General features: G+C 38.9%; 1 protein-coding gene across 1 annotated transcript; it reads left to right on the forward strand.

The window, feature by feature from the left end:
* Positions 1–5101: 5101 nt before the first annotated feature.
* Positions 5102–19141, forward strand: LOC104922330 (sodium/potassium/calcium exchanger 2). Its single transcript, XM_019259490.2, has 11 exons — positions 5102–5213; positions 6264–7396; positions 14043–14078; positions 14351–14468; positions 14932–15015; positions 15625–15663; positions 15792–15871; positions 16003–16140; positions 16344–16433; positions 17179–17345; positions 17455–19141. The coding sequence occupies exons 2-11, from the start codon at positions 6476–6478 to the stop codon at positions 17702–17704; spliced, it is 1923 nt and encodes a 640-aa protein (XP_019115035.1). The 5' UTR covers positions 5102–5213; positions 6264–6475; the 3' UTR covers positions 17705–19141.
* The last annotated feature ends 51 nt before the right edge of the window (positions 19142–19192 follow it).

The raw sequence follows: 19192 nt of genomic DNA on the forward strand, positions 1-19192 counted from the left end.
CTTCTGCTTTTCTTCCTGTTCATCTCAACAACACTTCATTTCCTACCATGCAGTGCAACAAAATCACCTCAATTTAAAGGCTGCACAAAACAATGAGAATATTATAACAATGCTCTATAGATATAAATTTAAGATGTGTAAAATTTTAATGACTTCTAAAAATATCAACTTTATGCTCAGAGAGTTTAGAAACTTTCAGTTTTATATTAAAGAGTAAAAAACAGGAAACTGAAGGATTAATACATTATTTTACACCATGGACACTCCAATATGAAAAATAAAGCTTTTATAATCTGATGTTCTGAAGCTGCTGAGTGAGTCTCCAGCTGATTTGGTATAAACACCATCTGCAGATGAAGCAACATGTTTGTTGTTGCAGGTGTTACATGAATTATGTTTAAACTGCCTTACACACAGAGCACTGAGTACATTTAGATACTACTTTAGACCAAATTAACAAGAACAAGATCATCATCAGAGCCTGAACACTGATTAAAAATGTGCTTTCTTTGCATTTACAACTGCTCAGTACCGAGCCATAGATAGTAACAACTAGAACAGGCTGGTCATTAAACATTTGGTAAATTAGGACTTCTCGGACTCAGAAAATCATAAAATACTGAACCTAATGTGTGTTTCAGCTCCTGGTCAGCAAATTTTCGTTTTGATAATAAAATAAATAGCAAGATTTCTGGCAATTTTTTGGACCACAAAAAGAAGTAATGTTCTACTTGATCCAGCAGATGGAGCTGCGTGTCCGTTGTCTCAGCAGGATTTAACCAAACAACAATGTCAACCCATTTCTGACTGTTTCAGTCAATCAAAGGTGGGAAAAACTTAAAATCCAGAAAGAAATGTTTTGTGAGTCCACCCGAATAAGAGTGTATTGAGCTTCTTTTAAAATGTATTATATGAATTAATGTGTAAAGACGTGATAAACTGCACATCCTGTTTCGCAGACAATGGCAGATCAGTGACTGCTGAATGTTGTTTTTATATGGTTAATCTCTGCCAACATGCTCCTAAGCAAGCCATTTGCTGCTGCCTGCTGCAGGAGCAATCTTGCTCTCTGTATCTGAGGATCAGAGGATTTGCCCAAGATTATGAAAAGTTGTGTGTCTGACACAAGTCTTAGGCCTCTAGTTTCATGGTGGTGTGGGCTGGCAGTAAAAGATGGAGGTCATTAAAACTAATGAGCTGCATTAGTGACCTACTGATTATCATGATCCTCATCATGTAGTAACATAACTTCATCTGTAACATTTTAATGCACTACTAAGAGTCATGAGCCAAACAAACTAACACCAACCTCCAGCTGTTGACAGAAATCTGATGAGAAACAGTCACTCCAGCATCTTAAAATATAAAATGTGTCAGCTGCGGTTCATAAGAGGAAACAGATGCAATTACCCCTGAACTTCAGTTGGTACTCTGCCTAAAAAAAAGAGTATATGTCAGCTGTGGTGCCCTAGTATCTAATTTCATGAAACTATAATATGTGCGATATTGTTCGGCAAGAAAAATGAAAGCAATGTCAACAAATACTAACTCAATGTATGTATACAAGTAATTATCTTAGAACGGACATGGTTAATGATTTTATATTGAGGTAAACATAGTTTATATTCTTGTATGTGAAATTTATGAAATATTACTAAAATAACTTGTGATTTTCCCCTGTCATCAGTATTCCATGACATCCATTTGAATTTGTCACATCACATAGACTACATTTTACTCAACAGTAAGTTTAGGATGTTTATATATCAGTATACTATTAGAAGGACTGTCTGTGCATCAGGCCCAGAGGCTCTCCATGTAACGGAAATGAGAACTGTCTGCCAGTTGTCTGTCACAGATGCTACTCTGCTGTACTCACAGCTGTACAGGATAGCAAGGCTATTTATAACACACCCAGATCCGCCTTTCTCTTCTAGCTAGACACCTGTTTCTTTCTTTACTGCACTAAAGTGCTCGTTATCCAAAAAAACTGCGATATGGATAGTTTTGAGAAGAACTGAATCCATTATAATTGTCCTTTAACTGTGATGGATCACTTATCACGTATCATTTGCTAATTATTTATTCATTATTTTGTGTTACAATAGTTGTAGCATCAAAAGATAAACCAGTTTATGGTAATATTAGCAGGTATGTCCACCAAACCTGGCCAAAACCCAACATAAAATATTATTTAAAAAACATTAATTCTCCATTACTGCTTATTCTTTGAAGGGTTGTGGGGAGCTGGAGCCGACCCCTCACACAGGCATGAGGAGAACATGCAAACTCCACACGGGAAGGTTTTGAACCCAGAACCTTCTCGCTGTTAGACGACACTATACCACCATGCACCCAAAAACCAAACAAAAAAACATTGTTTCCAAATATGAGTAATGAGTCATTAACAAAACAACCTTCTGTTGCTTGTCCAAATAAGCTAAGCAACAAAACTAGTTGAGCTAATTAGCTCTGCACTGCAATGTGAGAGCATTGGGACACGTAGCTTGGCTTTTGTCTTTTACTATGATACCATGTGGCCACGAGTTAACCAAAGACAATGCTAGCTTCATTAGTTAACTAGCTACAAAATCTTAATTAAATTAAATTAAAATTAAATTCAGGACCTATTGCTTCAAAAATAACTAAGAATCTCAAGTGCCACCATTTTCATTGTAAACTGCATTTGTGCTTGGCAGGTGTATCAGCCATGGGGGAAAGAACTGTTAGTTCACTTAAGGGGAGGTAAATTATTTTATTCTATTCATAGACTCATTATATAGATCTCACCAATTACCCGGCTGCCCCTGCTCACAGATAGAGGGTCTCTGTCTAACTCATAATAACTGAGCAGCTATTTTAGGCATGAGCTTTATCCAATAAGCTGCTGCTGCTGCTGCTGATCCTAGCTTCACAGAGGAACATGAATGTCTCTCTCACTTCTTACTGCCTGGCAAGTCAGCCACTTTTCACCTTAATGCAAAAATTAAAATAATAATAATAATAATAATTTAATGCACTCTGCAGTACTGTCTGAAAACTAAAGTTTTCATTTACTTTTATTTTTAAGGTTGGGCAAATGTTTGTGCTCATGTGTAGGTTACATCTGTGTAAGATAACTGCAGCTATCTCAAAGTCGAACCTGACCAGATCTTATTTATATTATGTAAGAGAGGAGCATTGTAATCGTAACCTGAAACTGGTTACCAAAAGTCTGGTGAAGTTTCTTCTGCATGTCGAGAGATCTATTTTTATTTCAGGTTCTGCAGGCGATGTACCTCAGCCAACCCAGAAGGAAGGTTAGGTTAGCTTGGTTGGTTATGAAACAAGTTTAGCCTTTTCAGGACTTTACATAGCCCGTTATATAGCAGCTTTGGCCCAAATACAGAATTGTTACTGATTCAAACACCTTTGCACCAAAGCATATGTCGCTGCAGGCCCCAGCATTGCCTTGTTCTCCTACATTGTAGAAATATATAGATCGTACTAAATATAGAGGACACAATACGTTTTATTATTTTTACACTGTTTGTATTTTCGCTTGTTTCCTTATGAAACATGATCCTAGAGAGTCCAGAAACCACCTGGATAAAAAGCCAGAAAAACGCTCCTGTTACCTGAAGGTAAAGGAGCTTTTAAGTGGTCTTGACAGGCTGACGGGAGCAACATTTTGCTTGCAAGAGAAAGTTAACCATGCTCCTTTTTAATTGGATAAGAACAGTAGGAGGTGAGAAACAACAGGTAGGTCTGGTTGGATTTAATCCCAGCCATCCCATATGGTCTTTTGTCTTTACATCACTCTAATAAATCACCATCTTTACAATAATTTCTCTGGTATTGAGTCTTTTCTATTGTGTCTATTTATGAATTTAATAGAAAACCCTAATCTGCCGGCAGGGGTTAGGGTTAGTTTATTAATGTTACTTTACTAGTTTTGACTTTTATAACACTACACCTGTTTAATCCAGTGTTTTCTTGCACACTCATTGCACTTGTAGAGGTGGTGCTATGTTCAGGACACGCTACTTAACAGAATAGGTCACATTTGAACTCACCTTCAAATGGCTACTTAAGCTTAAAGTTGTCATGTGTAAAGCCTGGCCTGACTAGAAGTTAGCACATGCACCACACACACACACACACACACACACACACACACACACACACACACACACACTGGATGCATGGCAGACATTTTGACATGGCATAACTGAAAACTTACAAGTGTATTCATGATAGCTGCATTTCATTGGGACATTTATTGGAAACATGTCATCATTACTGTTATTACCTGTGTTTTCAGAATGTCTGCTGTGCAACTAGTCCTTTCTCAAGTCCTGGACACATGACCCACCCTCATTAGCATTATACTTTATTGTTGTGCTACAAATGAGTGCTGTAGGATTGTCTCTTCAGAGCAGGTCTGTCATCCAAAGCCAATTACAGACATTTGGGAAATTAAAGCCAGAAGGCCACAAGTCTTCCACTGCACAGTGATGTCAAGAACTGTAAAGAACTGACAAAATATACAGAGAATGTAAGAAAGAATATGAAAATAATGAGAAAGAAACATGCAAAAGTATCAATAACTGAACTGTAAACTGTAACATGGCAGAATGGAGACATGCAAGACTAATTAAATGTTATAAAACTGCTGCAGTGTCTCACATCACAGAGTAATCAGGATAGTTTTCAAAGGATTTGAACAGCTCTATGATCTGATGGCACAATACGGTCCGGTCCCACAAGCTGTAAGCTCCTTGTGTAAGATCCATTTGCTTGGGTCTGGGAATGGTACGAAATGATCAATGACATTGGGGGAGGTGGGAACAGTTTGGTAGAGGGATGAAGGAATGAAGACGGACAGTGATAGTGATAGACAGTGCTGATCCTCATTCTTGGAAGTGAGGAGGGAGAGGAGACAAAGAGGGGAAAGGCAGAGGGGAGATATAGTGAAGCAGGTAAGGAGGGAGGCAATCAAGAGGGAAGGAACATTGAGTGGGAGGGAGGAGCCCTTGGTTCTCGACTTCTGACCTGATGTCTTGGAGCTCCACTTCGACTGAGGGAGGAAAAACTCACTGAGGATTTACTGTTGAGATCTTCAGCTCGTGGGACCTTTCTCCTTTGGGATTCAATTTAGTGGAATATTCACTCAGTGACTCAGGACCTGACAACCTGCTGGAATCCTGCTGCACGAAGGATTTCCAAGTGTGGTATGGGAAAAATATATATTTGTGTTCTTTTTTGTGTAGCTGTCGTGTATCTTTGATGTGATGTCCTACCAGAGTCTAGCTTGAATCTTAAATGCCTACAGTTTTTAAAATTTGTAAAAAGATGCTTCATAGCAGATTGCAGAAGACAGGACATTGTTCAGGATTTGTGAGACTGAGTTTCAACATTGTGTGTGAGTTTGTTCCAGTGTTGTTTTAGTGTGTTATTTGTATATTTGTTTATTATTTATTTGTCCCTCAAATTCACTAATCATTTTGTTGGTGTCTACTTTTTGACTTTGTGCAGTTGCATCAGTATGCAGGGCCTGGGGCTAATTTAAGTATATGTTCTCAGGGATTAAATAGCTTCCTAATGAGCTTTCACTAATGTGCAAGCTTCATCTAAAGGTGAAGTCTCACTGCAGGTTCCCAGCACAATTACTAATACTAATGCTACTAATAATACTGCTACTATCAACTGTTATTAGCAATTTAGTAGGATTTAAAGGACTTCCACTTCAAAGAATTCAGACTTAAAATATGTTATATATTTCTATAATAGATTATTTTAAATATACATAAACATACTAGTAATTGTCTCGAGTCACATAAACTCTAACTGCATTTGCTGATAGGACTTTCTTTTTAAATCAGCAACTTAATAAAAGTCCTTAAAGAATAACCTGCCTAGCAATTATTATTCATTTGAATATAGCCTACAGAAAACTGAATAATGAAATGTCAGGTGCAGACCCAAATATAGACCTCACAGTCCACAGTTTAATAGCAAACCTGTATTGGCAAGTAACAAGTAACTTTAATTGTTAGATACATTTTCTGGTACAGTATTTCTGTCTGTGACATAGGAATAGCATAGAAATTAGAATGCAATGTACCAGGGTCCCAAAACTGTACCAGAATACTTGAGTAAATGCTCTTCCTGCCAGTGCTAACAAAGCCTGTAAGTGGATGGATCAGGAATGAAAACATTAGGCGGAAGATCATAACATATGCTCCCTTACATTGAAACTATTGCTTTTTATTGTCTTGCAGTGAGTAATATGAGGAAGCCTTTGAATGTGCTGGATCCTGGAATCAGACTGCAGGGCTTCCATTGTGTTTAGACCGGGGAGCGGCATGCAAACAAATCGGTGAACTGCCACGACCTGTCAAACCCCCACCCTCATAGCCACCAACACCACCAACCCAGCTTTGGGGTTGACTCCAGACACTTGCACTCTGCCTGACAACCTGAGCCAAACGTCATGGATTTCATACTACCCATAAGACGTCAAGAGATGATGGCGTCCTCCAGTTCTGCGCCTCTTCTGGGCCCTCACAGCAGCTGCTCCAGGCACCACTACCAGGGAGTCAAAAGAAAGCTACGACCAGGGCGAATTCTGGGCTTTATCATCAGCCTGGTGGCGGTCTGCACAGTCTGCTCATGGAGTGCCTTTTCGCTGGTCACAACAGTGGCTAAGGAGCTGGAATCACCTGTTGAGGGCTCAGCAGATACAGCAGTACCCCAAAGAACTCTTCTACAGTATAGCAACCTCTCAGCTGCACCAGAGGACACACCAGTGGCCATGAAAACATTTGAAGTGGAGATGAATCACGGGGACTACCCAACGGACTACTTCAGCGTAGAGGAGAGACGCCAGGGCTATGTGGTTCTTCATATGTTTGGCATGTTGTACATGTTCATAGCCTTAGCCATTGTCTGTGATGAATTCTTTGTTCCTGCACTCACCGTCATCACAGAGAAGCTGGAGATCTCTGATGATGTAGCAGGAGCCACCTTCATGGCAGCAGGTGGTTCAGCCCCAGAGCTCTTCACTTCTGTCATAGGAGTCTTTGTCTCCCACAGTAATGTGGGTATTGGTACCATTGTGGGATCCGCCGTCTTCAACATCCTGTTTGTGATCGGGATGTGTGCCCTGTTTTCCAAAGAGGTGCTGAACCTCACCTGGTGGCCTCTTTTCAGAGATGTCTCATTCTATATCGTTGGCCTGCTCATGCTTATCTATTTCTTTCTGGATAATCAAATCACGGTGGGGGAAAGTATTGGCCTGCTGTCGTGTTACACCTGCTATGTGACATTCATGAAGTTCAATTCCAAAGTAGAACTTGTCATGAAGACCCTTATTGGCAGCAACCAGGTGGTCGAACTGGAGCCTGCACCAAAGGTGAGCCTGACTCTGTCTTCTATCCATCCATCCATCCATCCATCCATCCATCCATCCATACATCCATCCATACATCCATACATCCATCCATACATCCATTTGTAAATCCACCTATCCATCAGTCAATCCTTCCATCACTCTTTTAATCCATCCATCTTCCCATATTCCATCTCTTGCCAACATTTGCTCAGCAGTAGCCATCTTTCACCCCATCTTGTGCACCAGCAGCTGATCTTTACATTTATCCATCCATCCACCTATACATTTATCACAATGCTCTCAACCACTGATTGACCGTCCATCCAACACAGAAGCATCTCATCAGAAACAATCACTGAGTTTCTAATTCTTTACGTGACTTTTTAGGTTGCCACAGAGCAGGAGTAGTGAAGATCTCAACTCATATTCAGAAGTTTTTTTTTTTCTTTAATTGAACATTTGAGATTCTTGATGTGAGTTTCTGATGTGGACATTTCTCAGCGGGTCTTAAACCTTGTGTTGATGACTGTTCTGGGAAAAGTGATGAATAAGATCACAGAGTGAACCTGTCATGGCTGCTGAACCCAAGAATAGTAGTGCTCCTGTTCTGAGAACCTGAGAATACAGGAAGCAGATAGGGTGTTAAAACAGACAGCTGAACAGACCGCACTCTGTCAGGCAGCCAAACCCTCCTGATTTCCCCTCTGGAAGGATATAAAGATTTGTCTTAACCTACCACCTGTGCAGCTCGGACAGTGCCAGATGCAGAGCCAGACGACAGTCTCTTGGTGCTGACTAAGTCTGGAAACATACCTTGTCTTCAGTCACTACTTTTAGTAACCTAGTGCAGCAAGACTCTCAGAATAGAACTCATGTACCAGAGCAAGTACATGAAATGCCCCTACTTTACCTGGATTAAAACATTTTATGTCAGAATACTTCAGAAGAATCCATAGATTCATTTGCCATGGATTTAGTTTACATTTCCTTTGTTTCGTAATGTGGTATTGATGAAGTTTTCAGCGTTCTATGACTGGTCCGAACTACACAAATGATACTGCATAATATGGCATACTTAGTTTTAAATTCCATGTTAGAAGTAAGTAATTTTAAAGTCCTTAGTTTTTTTAATTAGTCAAAATGTCACACCGGTTATATTGAGATATTTTTTTTTATTCGAAATTTTGATTGATTTCTTCCCATGGCAAATTCTGATATTAAAATGTATCCTGAATACTGTAGACAGTTATGAAGCATACAGAGTTTAGAGAGTGTCCTCTATGATATAATGAGTCGAAAGCAGGTGAAACGGCAAAATTAATCAAGAAATCCTTGTAGCATCTCTTCAACCTCATCAGCACGCTCCCTCCTTTAGCTCCCCTCGTCATTGACCTGACATTGGAAAAAGTGGCCTCTTGACTCTGGGGAAGGCTGTTTGTCCTCTATTTCAGCTCGTAATTTTAGAGCATAATCATCCTAATGCAGATTACACAGAAGCCTCTCTGCATATTCTAGAAGTGAGATGTTTTGCACAGTGTGACTCATACACACAGGATGTTGACCTAATGACAACACACTCACCAATCACTTCACAATCACTAAACCACTTCATGTCAGCTGGGGGAAGATGATGGGGAAATGTCATTTTGAGATTAGCTTGGAGTGTTCATTGTGCTGCTTGCTGCTGTGTTTTATAAATAACACACAGAGAATGAATACAAGATTCAAGACAGAGAGGGGACGTGATGCAAAATGTTCAACACACACACATACACACACACTTACACTCACACTCAGATTTTTTGTTTTTTTTACGTTTGTCTCTCCGTCTTTTGTTGTGTCTGTTGTGTGCAGTTGGAGTCAGATCTGTTGCTCTCTGATGTTGTTATCACATACGGCGCTCAGGTGACAAATACTTAAAGTACTGTAGGCTGATCTTAGAGCAGCTTGCCTGTAGCCTAGACCGACGTCACCCATCACCAGTTCTTCAGGGGCGTATACAGTGCACTGCTGCACATGATCTGGCTTTTGTTTCTCTGGAAATTATGAATTTTGTTAATTTTCTCATCATCATAGGCCAATAAAGTGAGTTCTTGTGCTCAAATATGTACAGACTGTAAAGATACGATAGCAATTGGAAACATTTCTTAGAAATAGGGAAACTATTTTTATGGTAGTAGATGTTCTAAAATTTTAGGCAACAGATGAGCTCATCACTATCAGCCTCCAACGTGGTCATCTCTGCTGAAGGCACCTCCCATGTAATGCTAATTATAAGCGAGGTAAAAAACTGCTTCTCAAGACGCACGACTTGCTTTTTTTTTAAGGGTTTGTTAAGTTTTTTTCTTCATAGAATAAATACCTAATAGCTAATACAGCACTTTCCAGTTATTTTCATTATGTTTAGGGAGACCAAAACTGTATTTAACATTTCATTTTCACTTCATTTCTTTTATTTCGTTATCCTTTTTCGAAATTCATCAACTTCTGTTTGTTGCAGAACCTGTTTGACATGTGTGTCCTTCTAGAAAATCAGCTGTTCATCAGGCTGTCTCACCTCAACCCAAGAACAGCTTTTCTCTTTCTGTCCGTCCAGCACTTGATGTCCAACTGCCTTGTCCTCATGTGTCGATAGCTGCTAAATAATCCCCCGGGGTTAATCCTCTCAAATCTTATTAGAGCTGCTAATAATAGTCAGATGCTCCCTGGGGGAGCAGGAATCAGCAAATCACTAAGAGAATACTCCTTCTTCAGCATGCAGTTGTGCTCATAACATGGTGCGGTTTTTATTTTGTGTGCAGTTTTTTGCATGTTTCAGGTGGTTTTGCACAGAAAATACAATGCATGCAGTGTAGAAAGGAGCCAGAGAAGATGTGCTGGTTTGCTTGCTGATGACACTAAAGACGACAATCCTCTCTGATCCCCTGATCAACCGCTTACCTGCAGTGACGACAGCAAACATACAGCCCAACACAGTGTCATTCAGTCTCTGCAGATCACTAATGAAATGTTAAAATACTGTTTGTAATTCCATGTGCCAGACATAGATCACAATGCAACAATGCATCTGTAACCTCATAAACCAATATATGATGGTTTCCAAATATCTCTATAGAGAAGTATAGTGCAGATACAGGTACTATAAATTATAAAATCTTCTTTTATATAAGGTTGACTCTTTTCTTTGTAATATTCTGAAATCAGCACAAACTGATTGCAGCTTCAGTCCCACAGCAGGTCTGACTCAGATCATTGTGATCCTGCTCGAAATGCTGCTTCATAAACTGTTGAGCACGGTGCTTAATTCTTACTGACTGCAATGGAATTGTGCACAAATGTAAATATTAAAAAGAAAGATTGTTATTCGCTGACAGAGTGAAAGAGAAATGTTTGACAGCACGGTTGCATGTAAAGGTTGCTGCGGGTCCTCACACGCAGGCTTGGAAATCACCAGTCTAAAAATGGTGATCTCTGCCGATTAATCCTGGCTAAGTCCCACAGCTCGGACAGTCAGGTGGACACTGGGGAGAGAGAGAGAGAGAGAGAGAGAGAGAGAGAGAGGTGATCTAATTGTGCCTGAGTGATGATAGTGCTGATGATAACTGGGAGTTTTATGTTTGAGATTGGGCCTGGACAGCCCAATCTTCTTCTTTGTCTTTAAATAAATATCATGCAAGGTTACCCCAAAGAAAAGGTCATAATGTAGAAAGAATTTTGAAATTATGCTTCCTAATTTACAGCTGTTAATGGCAGAAAGTGTCCCATGTAAGCTTTTTAAATTAAATTGATACATTCTCTTTGTAGCATATGCTTTAAGTAGTCAGTCAGGTAAATTACACCAATGAGCAGGAGATACTGAGCACTATACTGAGTCAATAAAAAGATGTAATTTACAACATGAGGCTTCATAACGGAAGTATGTATACATCAAATATAAGCAGCATAAGCGAATGTAATTGTTCTATACATCATCCAATCTGCACGTGTTATTGTGATAATCAAAATAAATAAATAATGTTATATTGAGATGAATCATATTCTGTAACAGTTCTCTTCAGGTCTCGCTAATTTAGCATTTTCAGGTTAAATAGATGTTAGGCATTGGAGGATGTTCTGGTTTAAATCAATTAAAACTGCCTGGAATTGATTTGAGATTGATTAGTGGTGATTAGTCATTGCTGATTCATTCATTAAAGCGGAAATGATGATGTGAAATAAGGACAAAGATTGTAAGATTGGCTGTGTTTTGTAATAAGTCACCAAACATTAATTTGCTGTGGGTTCAAATAAGGTTATTAACTGTAGTGCAATTACGTGATAAAACCGTCACCTTTTCAAGAAATGAAAGCGCCTTGGTGTTTAATGATTTGTCAAGTTTCTTTTATTGAGTTTCAAGAGTTTTGTTTTTCAGTCTGATGGATGTGTTACTTAAACTAGTTGAACTCATTTTTTCACATGAAGGACAATCGTTAAAGTCCAGCTTCAGTCTCAGTAGATTCTACAGCAGGTTAAGTGTCCTTTGTCACCAAGCAGCTCTCAGGAGCCATGTGAGCACGAACCAACCTGAACTAATACCAAGCTGGCCTCTGCTATTAGAGCAGAGAGCACGCTGCTCAGAAATCACATGGATAGTACAGACAACTTTAAATTCAATCTGTTAATTGATTGTTAATGATTGAAAATGATTATATGAAAAAGTAGCAACTCTAAAGTGAAAAGAAATCAGCATAGGTTTCGTATCGACACATTTCTGAAATGATAGCCCGTGTTGTGGCTGATTTTGATTAATTTAAGTACGTGAATATTAGAGCGTGTAAACTTACAGGTGAATAAAAATCATGATTTCATAAAATGCAGCCAGGGGCTCATCATGTAATACCTGCTCTAACAAATCTGGATCAGACAAATGTAACAAGTCTATAGGAGTGATACCCCTTTGAAAACAAAAAATAGCTTTGGCCTTGCTATAGATACCATAACAGCAGCAGGTGCTTTGTCAAATGCAAGCTAAAAGGATTAACTGCTCAAACTCTGAGGCCTACATCATGAAAACGTGTCAACAACAAAACCCTCCACCTTTCTGCCTGGTGATCTTCTGATACTGTCTTTGTACGACATTTGTTCCTATAATCTGAAGTGTAATCGGAAGTGTACAACATAGTGCCATTGCAGTTTCTTATTAATGTTAATCATAATAATAATAATGAGCTTTTTCAGTGATTTCAGTTATATTGAGGAAAATGTCCCTTATCCATCTGCATTCATCATTTTTATCAACGCTGTGTGCTTTGACTGATCAGTTTATCCCTGAAGTCCATTAATGAACATCTGTCACTCTCTTGACGAGACCTTTACTGCCTAGTTGCTGTACCACTTTAGAAAGCCCCTTTTAGTTCTGTGAACTTGTTACGAGGATGCAAGTGAGTGACTGAGTGAGTGACCTGTCTATAGCAACAGACCAGGAGAGATCTAAGAAAATGTTGATTTGTTGTTTCCTTTGGGATTAATTAAAGACCTTTCAGATTACCTGTAGGTGCCACACCTTGACATCTTTGCTTTATTTTTTGTGCAGCTTTCATGGAGCAAACATTAAAAATAGCTTCCTAGCTGAAATTCTTCATTGACTTTTCTTTTTAGTGCATTATGAGGTTTTTTCCCAGACAGAATGTCATAGTTTGATGTAAAACACCTCTACTGCAAAGCAACAATGATCACTAACTGGTTAAGATAGTATAGTATATATACATTTGGAAATAATGTCTACCCACTAACTTTATGTTCCTATCTGTGGTCTCCAAATCCCTGATTCCCGCACCAAACCCTCCCCACTGCTGACAATGACCACCTCTGTACTTTAACAAACAAACCACCAGCACAGTGTCTTTCTGTCAGTGGACTGTGTGTGTGTGTGTGTGTGTGTGTGTGTGTGTGTGTGTGTGTGTGTGTGGTTCACTACAGTATGTGATGACACTGCTGTGCTGTATATGTCCTCTGAAGAAATGGCTGGGGTTGACATTAGTGTGAGTCCTCCCCTGTAGTTTTCACGTTGGAACAAGACCCAAAACCTCTGGCACTGGTTCACTCCCACAGTGACAGTGATGTCACACACACACACACACGGAAATTAAGGGACAGTGTGTGTGTGTGTGTGTGTGTGTGTTATATAATGTGCTATATAGATCCACCAAATTATCAGTAATACACATGTTTCATCTTCATATTGTGGGTTAAAAAAAAAAGCTCACACCATCTTTCCTACCTGTCTTTACCACTGAAGTGAAAACAATATATTTCATGATGCATGATGTGTTCAAATATTTGGTTGCAGTAATTAGAGCAGATCAAACAAAATCTGTATCACTGTTTAAGGAGTCTGTGTGTATTCTTTGTGTACTGGGTCTGAGTAAATTTAAGAGGTTTGAAGACATTTTCACTTCAAACTTTAGATGAACATGGTCTTGGTTTATTGAAACTGTAAGAATTGTTTTTCTCTTCCCCATCCTGCTACTGTAGTAATGTACCGGTAATCAAATGTAACACACACAGTTTGAAGTGAAGTGGTTGCTGCATGGCTAAAGTATTGGATTGCATAAAGCATTTGTATGTATCTGTAAATATAAGAAAATCTATACTGTATGATGTTTTCTTTCTCTGTTTTTCCCTGAAGGTAAATGTACCTGCAGATGATGAGAACAAGCTGACGGTGAGTTTGTTTCTGTGTTTGTAAACTTGCAGAGTCTGCTATGGACATCTTTTAAGAAAGCAGCTTATGTTTATGCTTATATTTACAGTACACTTTATCAGCCATAATTATAGAAAATGGGTCTGATCACCTCTGACAGTTGCTGGTTTATACTAATCAGGGTATTTTTTTCATCCACACATCACATCATTTTATGAAGGAGTAAAAATGTGGAATAAGTATGTAACAGTTTTTTTCAAACATTTTTTGTATTTGTGTTTGTATTTTGATAGGCCAAGCCCAGGCTGCAGAGGGAAGGCAGCTGTGCGTCTCTACACAACTCACTGATGAGAAACAGCATCTTCCAGCTCATGATCCACACCCTGGACCCCCTGAGTGATGAAGGTACGGGTAAGGAAAAATGCAAAATACACAACACAAACATAAAATTATTCAAATGCAATACAATCTCCAAAACAAGATATAATGTTAAAATATTGTGAAATAATCACAAACTATGAAACACAGAAGATAAACTGAATTGTATGACATTGTACATAATTTCTCTGCACAGAATTAGATTTTTTTTGGAAGATTGTACATGGGGGCGGCTGCTCCACCGACTGAGCTAAACAACACCCCCAGATCGTGTGGTCTTTAATGGTTAAAAAGGGTCATCATAAAAAAAAAGGTCATCATCAAAATGTTTTGATGGAGATTGTGAATTTCCACGTCTTAGTATTTCTTCTCTATCTTTTTCCTAAATTTGTGCCTGCTGCAGGTAGTCCCTAGCACAGAGCATGTATACATGACACTAATTAACCACACATTTTCAGGGGACTATGCTGCCCTGACTGAGCTCCCTTTTTTTTAGGGCAATTTAAAGAGAAGGCATCAATCCTTCACAAAATGGCAAAGCAGAAGTGTAAAGACGAGGCCACCAATGCCAACGGCATAGGTGAGTAACAGTGATGTGTGAAACTGTGGGAGTCCAGTTGTGCCACTCAAAACTCAACTGATAAATCAATTAGCAAATGATTAATTACTCAAGAACTGTTGCTGTTGAATCATTTTAGATAATTGATCATTCAAGAGAAGTTGAATTAAATCAGAAAGAAAACTGAAAGAATACGACTGTATTTTTTTATTTGACCTGTTTTAAAATGTACAACCTGTTGTTGTTTACCTCTCAGATGTTACAGAAGCTATAATAGCTGTCTGTAGTTATCACTTAACTTTAGCTACTTTGAAACATTTTTATTGGTCATCAATGCACAAATGCACATTTGTAATATTTAATAAGATAACAGACAGTGTGGTAGTTTACAATCAAATGTAAGATAAAGCATTGTCATCCAAGTGCATATTTTTGTTATTTACTTACTTCTGGATTTATTTTTATCAGCAAGCCATGGATTCATTCATCTATTGTTTTTTTTATTTATTTCTTAATTAAATCAAATTTTCTTAAATATAATTAAAAAACTGACATTTGTGAATTTATTTATCAGCTTACAGACTGTTTGAATTTGGAAAATTAACAAGCATATTTTGTTTCTCAACATAGGAGCCCTCTCCCAGACACAACTTCCAAGAAAAGCAAATTGTACTAAGTCTCAGCTCTTCTTTTGGTGTCATTAGACATCTTTTTTTAAATTTCAAATTAATACTGTCTTTGTGAATAAATGCATTAAACTCTCTTATAACTCTAACTCTCCCTTTTCTTATTCAAAGTGGATAAAAACATCCCAAACAGTACAAATGTTGCTGTGGAGGTCACACCACCCATGAACGGCGTGGCAGGAGGAGAAGAGGTATGACTTTCATCACATTTAAATAGTAAATGACACGATTAGTAGGTTTGACTCAGTGATACTGAAAATGTCTAAATATTATGAATATATGAATATGTACGGTTGATGTAAAGTAATGAATTTCTCTTCAGGGTCCTGACGAAGAGGAGGATGAAGACCAGCCTCTGAGCCTGGCCTGGCCTGACACCCTCAGGAAACAGATCACCTACCTCTTCATCCTGCCCATCGTTCTTCCACTATGGATCACACTGCCTGACGTCAGGAGAGAGGTGACCACACACACATACTACAATTTTAGGTGTAATAGCGGGTTTCAGTCTTGTTTTATATTTTATTTTAGCAATTTGGCTACTCTTAAATGCTGTATAATAATTATACCAGGTTATTGACCGGTGATTGTTTGAGTAGTTATTTGACTGAAGTGGTCAATTAAATCATTTTTGTTTTTATTGTTTGTTTGTTTTTCTTTCAGACTTCAGAAAAGTTCTTCCCCATCACTTTCCTTGGCGCCATTTCTTGGATTGCTTTCTTCTCCTACCTGATGGTTTGGTGGGCTCACCAGGTAGGTCTACTATTCTAGTCTATTCTATTCTACTCTATTCCTGAGGCCTTTCTTATGAGAGTACAGCAGTCAGGGTGTTGAATGTGTGACCTGGGCAGCTAATCCCAGCTAATCTGCCTTGATCTACAGCCTGTAACGCTCTATTTTAACGACGCAAATGCAAAGACAGACCTGAAGCAGGAGGTCATGTGTGCAAGGTCACTGAGGAGGAGGATTCACCTCACCTGCTTATTTAGTTCCCATAGGTGCAGAACGCTGTGCATGCAAAAGTGATGGTAGAATATAAATCAGAGCGTGTGGTGTTTCATCGTTATCGTCTCAGCCTGTCACTCATACCATTTAACCTGTGGCACCAACTGTGGTTATGGGTACCCAGATACCAAAAGCATGTAGGAGAATGGCTTGTGCTGGTCTAAGCTGTGCCACTAATGTTTTTCTGTCCTACCACTTCTCTGAAACTCTGTATCTGTCAGCCTCTACTGATGATAACCTCAAGTGTGACACTACAGTTGTTTGTTTGAAAATCTATAAAATTCATTTGAATAATAAGATTTACTTGGTAGCAGTTAAACTGGCCACCTTCCATTTTCCCGAAGCCAAGTCTCTACAGACTGAGCTACTGCCCTCAAAAGAAAACATTTTCGTGCTGATAAAAAGGTTTAGAGCCACGTGAAAAAGACAGAAGTGTTTCTGACTTTGTTGACTGTGCAGCTGCAACATTAAGCAACTCCTTGCTCCTTTTCAGGTAGGAGAAACGTTCTGGATCACGGAGGAGATAATGGGTCTAACTATATTAGCAGCTGGTACTTCCATCCCTGACCTGATCACCAGTGTGATTGTGGCACGAAAAGGCCTTGGTGACATGGCTGTGTCCAGCTCTGTGGGCTCCAACATCTTTGATATCACTGTGGGGTGAGTGCAACAAACAACAAGAGAACACACAGTGTAACAGGCCGGTGCAGTAAAGCTCAGAGTTAACCTAAAAGACTCTTTTCTGTTGTGCTTCCTCATCTCCCTACAGTCTGCCGTTCCCCTGGCTCATCTACCACATCCTCAATGACTTCAAGCCGGTGGAGGTGAGCAGCAACGGCCTGTTCTGCGCCATTGTCCTCCTCTTCCTCATGCTCCTTTTTGTCATCGTATCCATTGCGTCCTGCAAATGGAGAATGAGCAAGCTCCTGGGACTTCTCATGTTCGTACTCTACTTCGTCTTCCTCATCATCAGTGTCATGCTGGAGGACAAAATCATCACCTGTCCTGTCACCATCTGAGAAAGACCGACTCCTGTCGATTGTCAGAAAGCATAAATGTGCTGTACCATGATTTACTATAGAAGTGGGGAACATGCTCGCACAGATACAAACTGTCTCTTATCTGTCTCACATACATACACAGTAGACGACTGCACGTATCCATGGATTCAGAATCAAGTGAAATGTGAAGCACACACAGATTGTGTGTAAATCAACGCTGCAAAAAGCCATCTACCAGTGGCACGTGAGCCTGTACATCATTTTACCACCCAGTAGGTACCATGTGACTACTTTCAGTAGCAGTTACTGGTTTAAACCTGCTGAAACTCGGGATGGAAACTTTGATTTGAAGATCACCAGAGATTTTGGGAGTTTTGGGGAGGGGTTTTTCAGCTGAAGGACTGTGCAGCAGTATAAGAAGTACCTCCGCTACTCATGCAAGCAGCCAGTGTATAAACTGAATATGAAGGCTCAAAGAGATGTTATTTTTTGTTTTAAAGGACAGTGAAACTCTGGAGAGATCGTGCATGTATGGAATAAAAAACTAAATCAGAAAGGGCTGGAGTAACACATATGCGTGATAGCTGCTAAATATACCTTTAGATTTTAACTATGTTCATCCCATCACCCAATGTCATAGACAAAATAAATATCCAGTGTTAAAAATCAGCACATTGTATTTGAGAACATATTTGTCAGAAATTCATACTTTATATCCCATCCACAAATATCTATAATAGAAAACAAAAATTCTAAATAGTTATAATACAGTGTAAACAGATAGAAAGGCCTAAGGTCTGCTCAATATTTCTGCTGATATCCCAACTATCTTATTTGGATTTGTCATATAACAAGCTTCTGAGTCTGCCTTTACATACACCACTTTAGAGATATATTACTTAAATATCCTGACTAAAAATGGATGATTTCCGTACATGAAAATGTAATAAACAGGTCAGTGTCACATTTCCCAGTAGATGAGGTACTCTAAAGAGCAAGTGGTGGATTAAAGATTAGTGTTTACTTTAAACTCAACAGTGTTTTTTCTTCTGAACTATGTATTTATAAAAAAGGAGTGTTCAATATCAACAGGTATCACCCGGTTTCCTTTGCAATGTTTCGATGTAAAACAATTCGTGTACTGTATAACATGTATATATTTTTCCTCATTCTCCATGTCTGTAGGCCTTTTGTATCATACGCAACAGGCCTAATATGGAGCAATTGTTGCTACATTCAGATACTACTTCCCTGTGTGACATATAAGATGAAAGCTTTGAATGAAACTGTTAAAAGAAACATTGAGTATTCTAAAACAAAGCATGGACTGGTTTTGTTTTTATTTGTCAATTTAATTTTCTTCTAATCGCAAAAACTCAGAAGAGTCCTGCTGTGATAGAAAATGATTATGTCACAAAAAGTGTGTTTTCCATCGACTAAACTGCTGGAAATATTCTGAAAGGTTTGCAAAAAAGATTAAACAATAAAAGAATAAAAAACAATACA

This window comes from Larimichthys crocea, chromosome X (genome assembly GCF_000972845.2).
Source record: "Larimichthys crocea isolate SSNF chromosome X, L_crocea_2.0, whole genome shotgun sequence".
NCBI lineage: Eukaryota > Metazoa > Chordata > Actinopteri > Sciaenidae > Larimichthys > Larimichthys crocea.